The sequence below is a fragment of the Montipora capricornis genome, chromosome 9 (assembly GCF_036669925.1).
Source record: "Montipora capricornis isolate CH-2021 chromosome 9, ASM3666992v2, whole genome shotgun sequence".
In the NCBI taxonomy this organism is placed as follows: domain Eukaryota; kingdom Metazoa; phylum Cnidaria; class Anthozoa; order Scleractinia; family Acroporidae; genus Montipora; species Montipora capricornis.
In genome coordinates, this window is record NC_090891.1 from 49,626,110 (window position 1) to 49,636,109 (window position 10,000).

At 40.3% G+C, this 10,000-nt stretch overlaps 1 protein-coding gene across 1 annotated transcript in view; it reads left to right on the forward strand.

Moving 5' to 3' along the window:
* LOC138017723 (mucin-like protein) overlaps positions 1-10,000 on the forward strand; it is a 16,060-nt gene that overhangs the window by 3,799 nt on the left and 2,261 nt on the right. The window contains exons 4-8 of the mRNA XM_068864729.1: positions 733-858; positions 1,160-1,278; positions 7,422-7,513; positions 8,540-9,034; positions 9,164-9,265. Coding sequence (XP_068720830.1) covers positions 733-858; positions 1,160-1,278; positions 7,422-7,513; positions 8,540-9,034; positions 9,164-9,265 — 934 coding nt within the window. The remainder of the gene's footprint in view (positions 1-732; positions 859-1,159; positions 1,279-7,421; positions 7,514-8,539; positions 9,035-9,163; positions 9,266-10,000) is intronic.

The following is a 10,000-nucleotide window of genomic DNA, read 5'->3' on the forward strand; positions in this document are numbered from 1 at the left end:
CTAGATCAAATATTAATAGGGAGCTTATTTCACTCTTTCACTGCCTCGACTGCAAAAGTTCATCTTGCCTCTGTTTTGCGCGAGTATTTCGGGCATCTCAGGCTTATGCTTCCATTCCTCGACTGCCTGGTAGAGGTATCACTAAACTGTGTCAGTGTATTGAACAGAAACTCAAGGCATTGGCCATTAAGGCATTTGAACACAAGGCATAACTTGATTACATTAATTTCGTCATAAAATGGTAACCATTCCAATTTCTTAAAAAGGTTAATTCTCGTCTCCTCTTTTGTTCTAACCCCGAGAATTACTCTTGCGGCTCTTCTTTCTAACCTAAACACCCTTCTTATATTATAAGTGGAGATCGACCCCCATAGCAAGCTACCGTACATCATAACTGGTTTGCAATTGATGGTAGGGTTATAAAAAGCAAGGCGGCCGCTCATTTAGAGGAAGATAATGTCTCCCTAAGCGGAGCTGCACAGACAAGAATAAAGTTTTTTTTTTTCTGAAATGTGCACATAGAACAATGTGCAACAATGTGCAGATAGACAATATGCGCCGCTTTAACATTCTCAATGAGGAAGAATATGCACGTCTTTTCACAATGTTTACGGTATTTTTGCTGAATGAGATAAATGTATGTACTTGGTGTTTCTTGTCTCTTTCGGTTTTTATGTTGTTATTTCAAAGCACTTTCTGCAATCTTTCTTTGTATTTTTCTTATTTTCCAAGATATTAATGAGTGCTTGGAGTTCACTTTCCAATGTCAAGATGAATCACAGAAGTGCGAGAACACCTATGGATCATATAAATGTGTTTGCGAAGAAGGATTATATTGGATAGACAACAAGTGTCAAGGTAACGATAATTCAGCACGAACAGCAACTTAAACTATTTGTGTCGTAAAATCAAGGTTAAAGTTACTTGATTTCTGTCACTTAAATATTGAAGTCATGTTTTTGTTGTTACGGGTTGCTATGCGAAGCATTTGGATCGTCAACTTCTTGAAACATTTAATATTACAATTGCCTCAGCAGATGACTTCAGTCATTTGAAATTATAGCGAGCTTATTAAGTAATTACTGGAAATTACTGCATAGTATCAATTAGAAATGGCTTTTGCAGCGCTGATACAGTGAGTGTTCCTTTGTCTCTAAAGGACTCGATAAAGGCGAGGCACCACCTCCACCGCCACCTGCTCCGGAGCCAAAGCAACCATCAGAAGAGGAAAGAACACAGTCTGTAAACATTGACATTCAGGGACTCAACACATCTGAGGTTAGATCTACCATAACGACATCGACAAAAACGCTAATTAAACAATGGCTCTGCGCACAAGTTTTGTACTTGTGTGCATATCTTTCCCTTTCAACCTCGAATCTGCGACGTGAGCACTAAAGTACTAAACGAGAAATTTTAATATTATTTCGTCATTCGTCGTTATCGGAGTTATTGCAAATTTGGTCAGAAATAACCTTTGAGGATACGATGGTTTCCACCGCCCAGCTCCGGTCACAACCTTTGTGGTTTAACTCTCTTATACGTATTGAAAATAAACCAGTATATTTTAAGTTGTGGGCCACGAATGGAATCCAAACTATCAGCGATTTAATGACCAACGACGGAACTTTTTTGTCCTTCTCGGAATTCAAAGAACGTTTCAAAATTAAGCCAACGTTTTTATCTTTTATGGGTATCATCTCAGCGGTAAAGCAATTTTGGAATAAGTTCAAACCAGACATCCTAAGAGAAGACTGTAACTACGATAACTTTCGTCCAATTTTCTTTAATAAATAAACATACTAACGGTGTCTACCAAAAGGTAATAAATAAAAAGAAAAAGCTACCCCTAAAGAGTCAAAAGAAATGGTCCATAGACTGCATGTGCGAACAAAATGAATGTGTGAACTGGAAGGCCGTATACCAAAAGCCTTTTCAACGTACCAAAATCTCAATACTTTTAGAATTCCAGTTTAAATTATTCCACAGAAGGCTAGCCACTAATAGTTTCCTGAAAAAAAATAACACATATGAAATGAAATGTTGATAGAACCCACTGGGAGCTCGGAAAAATCCGATCCCCATATGGGATTCGAACCCAAGACCCTCCATGATCTAGTCGGATGCTCTAAGTCGGATGCTATATTTGGACCAGCAGAACAAAGGGCCAATGCCCCAAGGCCGGCTTTCCCTATTTCCTCTCACATTACAACATTATTACCCCTGCCGTAGAGCACGATAAGAATCTACATGCCGTTTTACAGCGCCTGAGAGAAAGGGGTTTAACCTTAAATGGAGCCAAGTGTCAATTCAGATTACACAAGTTAACCTTTTTCGGACATAACCTGAGTAGTGAAGGACTTTCGCCAAGTGAAGAGAAGATTGCGGCAGTCGTGAACGCGCAATCTCTAAAGAATGCCTCCGAAGTGCGCTCATTTGTACAACTAGTCCAGTATTCAAAGTTCAATGTTCTATGCCAGGATATACGTGTGTCAAGAATGAACTCTGTATCATTAGCAAGTTGGTGTTACGTGGAGACAGAATTGTGATACCCCAAAGTTTGCGAAAGGTGGTGTTGGAGTTGGGTCATGAAGGACACCAGGGTGTAGTGAAAACGAAGAGTAAACTTACGACAAAAGTGTGGTGGCCTAAAATGGATGGGGATGTGGAGGGAATGTGCCGAGGTTGTCATGGCTGTCAAGTCACAGGACAGTATGCACCACCCGAACCAATGCAGAGGACGGAGCCACCCACGGGATCATGGCAGGATGTGGCAGCTGACCTGATGGGACCTATGCCCGGTGGGTAGAATTTGTTAGTGGTCGTTGATTACTATAGTCGTTTTTTGAGGTGGTAGTCACGAAGTCAACTACTACACCCAAGATCATTGCGGCCCTGATGGACATTTTTGCCCGATTTGGATTTCCCTACACCTTAAAGACTGATAACGGTGCACAGTTCGTGAGTGGAGAATTTGAAGGATTTCTAAAGGAATGCGGAATTGAACATCGAAAGTCACCACCTCTCTGGCCACAAGCAAATGGAGAGGTGGAAAGACAGAACAGGACACTGTTGAAGTCCATGAAGATTGCAGCCGCGGAAGGAAAAAGGTGGATTGATGAATTACCGAAATTTCTGTTGGCATACAGGTCAACACCTTAAGTCTCCACTGGTGCCACACCCGCATCTCTGATGTTTGGAAAGGAGATTAGAACAAAACTACCGGAGTTAAGACCAGAGAAATCTTTGCGCGATGAAAGTATGAAGGATAAAGATTGGGAACAGAAGCTGAAGCAAAAGGCATATGCAGATGGAAACCGTGGAGCAGTACCAAGTCCCATTGTCCCTGGAGATCAGGTTCTCCTAAAGAACACTAGGGAGACAGGAAAACTAGCTCCGAAGTTCGAGACCAAGCCGTATACAGTCCTAACGAAGGAGGGACATCAAGTAACCGTGGAATCCAGTGAGGGAGCTGTATACAAGAGAGATAGTTCGTTGGTGAAACACTATCTGTCAGTGAGCGAACCTGAACCAGCCATTGAATCGGTACCAGCGAACACAAAGTCTGAAGATAAACCAGGAGCGGTAGAGAGACCTAGGCGCATCATTAGGCCCCCTGAAAGATTCAAGGACTGTGTTCTAGGGAAGCCTAGGAACTGTTTAAAAGCTTAACTGAACTCGTGTTTATTGACTTTGCTTAATAGGAAGAGTTTTTGGTAAACTTTGTTATGTTTCATTTCTCACTCCGTTTTATTTACAATACTGCAAGACTGGAAAGGAAGGGATGTAGTGTCTTACAAGTATGCTATGCGGACCTATGTAACGCACGGAGTTATGGGTATCATAAGAGAGAGATCCGCCATGTTGTATAGTCTCGTGGAAGTCTCGTGTAGTTTTATTAAAGTTGTGTTTATCCAAGCTTTAAGTGTGCTTCCAATAGCCATCCGATAGTGAAACGTTACAAAGGTAATTAACTTAGTGATGGCAAAATTGATTAATCTTTTGCTAATGTACCTTAAAATTTGTGGGACCTTCTTGACAAAGTAACACCATTAATTCAAAAGAAACAGACCAACATGAGACAGCCAATACCACCTGAAGAACGTCTGGCAGTGACCTTGAGGTTTTTGGCTACAGGAGAATCATTTTTCAGCCTCCAATATCAGTTTAGAATCAGTGCACCCTTATCATTTATTGTTCCAGAAGAGTGTCAAGCTGTCTTTCGGGTCCTCAAGGATGATTACTTCAAATGCCCAAGTGCCCCAGAGGAGTGGTTGATTGTTGGTAGTTGCCTCATCACATTGGTGCTGCAGATGGAAAAATGTACGTATCCTCCATCCACGCAACTCTGGATCTGAATTTTATAATTACAAGGGCTTCTTTAGTGTTGTGTTGCTGGCAGTTGTAGATGCAAATTACAAATTTATATTTGCTGATGTAGGATGCCAAGGCAGAATAAGTGATGGTGGTGTGCTTAGAAACAGTCTGTTTTGGAAAGCCCTAGTCGATGGCTTTCTTGGCTTACCCCAGCCCAGATTGCTTCCTGAGTCAACAGACAAATCTTTTGATGGCAGTTACTCTAACAAGCCAGTATCTTTTTATCTAGCTGGAGATGATGCCTTTCCACTAGAGAATAACATAATGAAGCCTTATTCACAAAGAAATCTCTCAGAAGAGAAAAAGATCTTCAACTACAGGCTTTCCAGAGCTCGACGCATCAGTGAAAATGCTTTTGGCATTTTGTCAAGCAGGTTCAGGGTATTTTCTATTGTTATGTGTGCAAAGCCAGAGAGTGCTATCAAAATTGTCCTCTGTGCAATAACTCTACACAACTTCCTAAGATCAAGAGTTCCAGAAAGGTATATACCCACTGAGGCTCTTGACATGGAGCACTCTAATGGTGTGGTAACAGAAGGTTCCTGGAGGCGTGAGATTGCTACAACCCCTTTTGCAAGTGTCCCAAATTCTCGAAAGGGAAGGCAACCAAGGAAGGCGGAGGAGATGAGGGAACAATGGTCCAGGCCAAGTTCTACGGCAGTGGAATGTCTTAATTTAAATTTTAAAACAGCATGGAAATTGCAACAAATTTCATTCCATCATGACAGATGTAAACAATGATGATATTGTTGTTCTTGCTTTGAAACATTGAGGCATTTATCCGTATCTTAAATGGAACAGTCAGTTACACGAGGAAGATTAAGTATTTCATTAAACAGTGTCACTTAAAATATGCCATAATAACAAGGAATGTCATTGACTCCATAAACAGAGTTTAATTTAGTTGGGTGTTACAACTTATGATATTTTTATGCACAAACAATATTTACATTCAAGTACAATAAATAATTCAGTGTACTACTTACATTTTCTCTGATTGAATTGGACATTTTCTTTTTACTTTTATGAAGATATTTTTCTCTCATGTATAAAGTTATACAACAATAATCTTAAGTTTATACAAGTACTGTTTTTTCAAAAATGGTGTTCATAAAAGTGGCATGAATGCCAAAGTTTTCACTTGTAACAATGGAAATTGTGAATTTTGTCTCAACAAAATAGTACTTTTTAGATTGAATGACAACGACAAAAACAAATTACTTGTCATTTAAGTCATCAAAAGAAATGGTGACAATTTTGGAAAGAGGCTGCGCTACAGGTAACATAACTTTTAACAGACATTGCTGAATTTCAATTTTTAGCATCTCTTTAGCATACCCCTCCGGTATTTTTTTCAGTTGTTTTGAAACATATTGCCCAAACACAATGTCAGCATCATTGACATCCTCTTTCGGGCACTTCATTACCTGTAAACAAGTGGACAGAAGCTCATCCTCGAATGCTAATGATCTCTTTTTTTTTGTTTTTTACTGAGGGAGGGTTTTCAATGGGGTTAGACACTCCCTTGAACACAATCATCATCAGGAACTTGTTGAGTTGCCTGCTGAGATGGCTGATCCTGGTCCACTGCTTCATTTTCTTTCTCCTCTGACATGTCAAGTGCCCAGATTGCTTGTGGTTTTTTCCTGGTGGGGGGTAATGTTATCTCTCAAGAAGTGGAGGGAAGCAAAAAAAGGCCATTTTGAAAGATACACGTCCTTGGTCCCTTTTCCACTTGTTCTGCTGCTTCTTTCTTTCCCAATTTCTTTCCCATAATATGTGCGCAGAGCAGACATTTTCTTTTGAAGCTCCTCACTTGTAAGACCTTAAAAATGAAGGCCACATTAATAAAAGGTAGGGACAGATCCTTGAGAGTCAGAAAACACTGAAGCAAATGCAGCAAGAGCAGAACCCCAACTTAGCACCATTCGATGTTCAACAGTTATTTGCTTCTTTTAAAAACACGGACTGGTTTTGTACTGAGTTCATTTGAAGTCATTTCTATTTGGCAGTAATATTGCGAACAGTGCAAGACAGGACATGGAAAATGCGTATAACCCTTATTCATGAAGAACATTCATGTATGGTTTCAGCGAAGACTACCATACACGACCGTGCACCAAATTCATTGTTTACTTGCGGCCGAAGCAGTACTATTCATAAATTTCCAAATTTTGACAGGATCTGAGTGGTCACTGATCAATCAATACATGGTACTCATTTCATGTTATCTCGTACTTGCAGAGAACATGGGAATTACCCGTAACAAAACTAAAGGACTAGTAAGCGTAGCTTACCTTGTTTATCCAGACGTAACAGAATCCGATTCATCGCATTTTGCCTTGCATCCCTTTTAAAATAGTCCTTGTGACGGCTGTTGAAAAGAACTTCTTCTTCACTCCAAAGCGATATTATTTTTTGTCTCTTCTTCAGAAAACGTTGTCCTAGCTTTTGCACTTACTGGTGACTTGCCAACGGGGACAATTTCTCCCGCCAGTTTATCACAAGAACACTTCACTTTCCTCCCCTACTCAGTAGAAATTTGTCACAAATACGTCATTTTCTTTCGATTTCGCCTGCGACTGTCGCAGCGTTTTAAAACAAGTTTCAAAATGCTGCGACATTTTTTCTGCCGTACACGACAATCGTAAGCGAGTTGTAGGTTTGATTTACACGAAACAATTCGAGTCGTAGGCCTGTCGTAAGCTTGTCGCATACGACAAAATCGTACCGTGTAAATAGGCCCTTAAGGAACCTCAAAAGTTAACTAAATTCACTTGATGGGTCCACTTCAACAAAGTTTGGTATTTTTGGGCTTACAGACACTGTGGCCTTATTCGCTAAAGAAGGCCTGATTTTTTCATATTTAGGGTGTTTTTCCGGGCAAGTTCTCTCCAAAACGAAGTCGGTGACCCCCCATTTTTTTTTAACTTTCTGACATCACTAACTCATCATCATCCTTCAATGGTAAAATTTGCAGAAAAAAAACAATGTTAGAACATTTTCGCTCCAACGTCCTTAATGTGTTTTTTCGCTTGTTATAGTGGAACAAACCAAAGGAGGACGCATTCAAACAATCCGTTGCAGAGGCAGCCACCATACACTGCGCAAATGATAACAATTGCACATCAAGCAGGTAACGAACTCTGAGGAAACATGATTGCATTCACTGGAAAAAATCAGAGCGTACTTTTGGTCGTCTATTTTTGGCTGGGTGGCTAATTGACTGACTGACTGACTGCCTATCTGTCTGACTGACTGGCTGACTGGACTGACTAAGTACAAGGAAGGGTTACGTATTTACAAACGTTGGCCGTGTAGCACTTATATTTCAACAGACTTAACTGATTAGAGTGTAATGTGAAGTGCTAGTTTTGTACCCCATATGAACCATGTGAGCGTTAGCCCTACTAATGGAAATGGGCCCACACAAGGACGGAGAACAAACTCTGACCAGGGTGGGAATTGAACCCACGACCTTCGGGTTAGATCAACGCTGCTCTACCGACTGAGCTACAAGGTCAGACGAGAGAAGGCCGTGGGAACCGAAGATGTGAATGTCAATGTCAAGATGTGGGTTCAATTCCCACCCTGGTCAGAGTTTTCCTCTTTCCTTGTGTGGGCCCATTTCCATTAGTAGGGCATGCTTATCACGAAATCAGGGAAAATTGCTCCATCCAGGGCTCGAGTTTGATTTCAAAACAAAAGATTTGATTTCTATTGTTTCTAAACCGTTCAAAATACATTTGTGACAACTTTAAACTGATGTTACACGGTTTTGCACTGTATTACAACAAAACTGCACTGTCTTTTCGGCCAATCAGAATTGAATATTTTTTCGTGTATATTATTGAATTAGCTATCAATGCAACAATTTCACCTTTATTGCACTATTTTACTTTTCTGCACTCTCTTTGGGATTAATTGACATGCTTTCGATCAATCAACGCGCTCAATTTTTTTCCTGTATATTATTAGGTATAAATAAGCACTTGCACTTTTTTTTCGTTAGTCTGAAGAATTTACCGTACCCGCGTGATTATTAATACCGCATTGCACGAGAAACCGTGTGATTACCTGTACTTATATATCCTCGACTGATCAGCAATAAAAGGCATTCAGTAATCATGCACTCAAGTTCTATTTCTTTGTCTTTGTAAAGCTCTAAACGCAATCGCCGATCATTAAACAACCTCATATTCACCGAGGATCAAGTACATCTCTTGCCTGGTTACCCAGAACAGGTTTCTCAAGTTCCTCTTTTGGCCGTCATAGCATTTTACTTACAGACTCCTCCCGGATCATCAAGCTCCGTGATAAACAAGAATGTTTTGGTGACAATTGTGAAGTCGTCTGAGGCGGAAATCTCCTCTGCTCTCAATGCAAACATCTCAAATGTACAACTCTTTGACAACACAACCACAACAGCACAAACACCAGAACCAGCATCAGCGACAACAACAGCACTAACATCGGCAACAATATCAGCAACAACATCTCCAACAACAAACACTTCAACAGAAACAACAACTGTACCAGCAGAAGAGGAGGACCCCAATACAATGCTTTATGCTATAATTGTTGGTGTTGTTGGTGCTCTTGTGTTTGTCATTGTCGTCAGCTTGATTGTTTGGTGGCTATGCAGAGGAAAAACACGGTAAGCGGTCTGACAAGGGCCCTCGCTCGTTATGTAGAACACGTCGAGGTGTCTTTAAATTTCCTAAAAAGGAACCTATTGGACTTTCTCTAAAAATAAAAATAAAACAAATTTTGTTTTTGTCAACAGTGAAGGGTCGCCTCGTGGTGAGGAAAAGAACGATGCATTGGGCCTGGAAATGGGCCGTGTAAAGCGTTCTGACAATATTGGATACTACAATGAGGCTTACGCGTAAGTAAATGCTATCATACATACCATATTAGCTCTATTAATTTATTCAGGGCCGGAACCTCAACAGTATATGCCTTCACTGATCAATTCTTATATCAATGTACTAGTCCACTTCCCCTAACCCCTAGCCTAGATGAGCTTCCTGAATTCAAACAGAATAGTGTCTCCGAGAGTTGCTCTTTTCGCGGCGGAACCGGCGAGAACAATAGTGACGAGTCTCATGGTTTGTACATGTCATATTTCCCTTCAAATTCCCCTTTTTGTAGATAAATAGCCGTTCGAATGTCCTATGTTAGGTCCATTTCAGAGGATAAAATTTCTTCACACTCGCGCTCTTAAATATGTATCTTTTAAGGAAAAGTTCAAACAATTGACACATTTTGCAACGTGGGAAATTACATTTAATGCCTTGAAATGTAAGATACGTTTTTTTTTTTCTGCAGCCGCGGGCAACTGATTCCGTTGTAACTTAGGGTTCGTGCTGGATTTTATCCAGGGTGGACTTTCATATACCGGACCAAAATGGCGGAATACAAAAGAACCATTGATATTCTGATTAGGCCTTGTTGATTAGATCTTGTTGTGTTCGTTTTCTTCTTTTGTTTTATGGAAGGTAATTATTCCGGATCCGGTATATGAAAGACAAGGCAATTGTTTACAAAATTCCAGCAATATTGGTCAAGGTGTTTTCAAGAACCGGAAAGGATGTTTCTAAGAACATTTCTATGCCATACA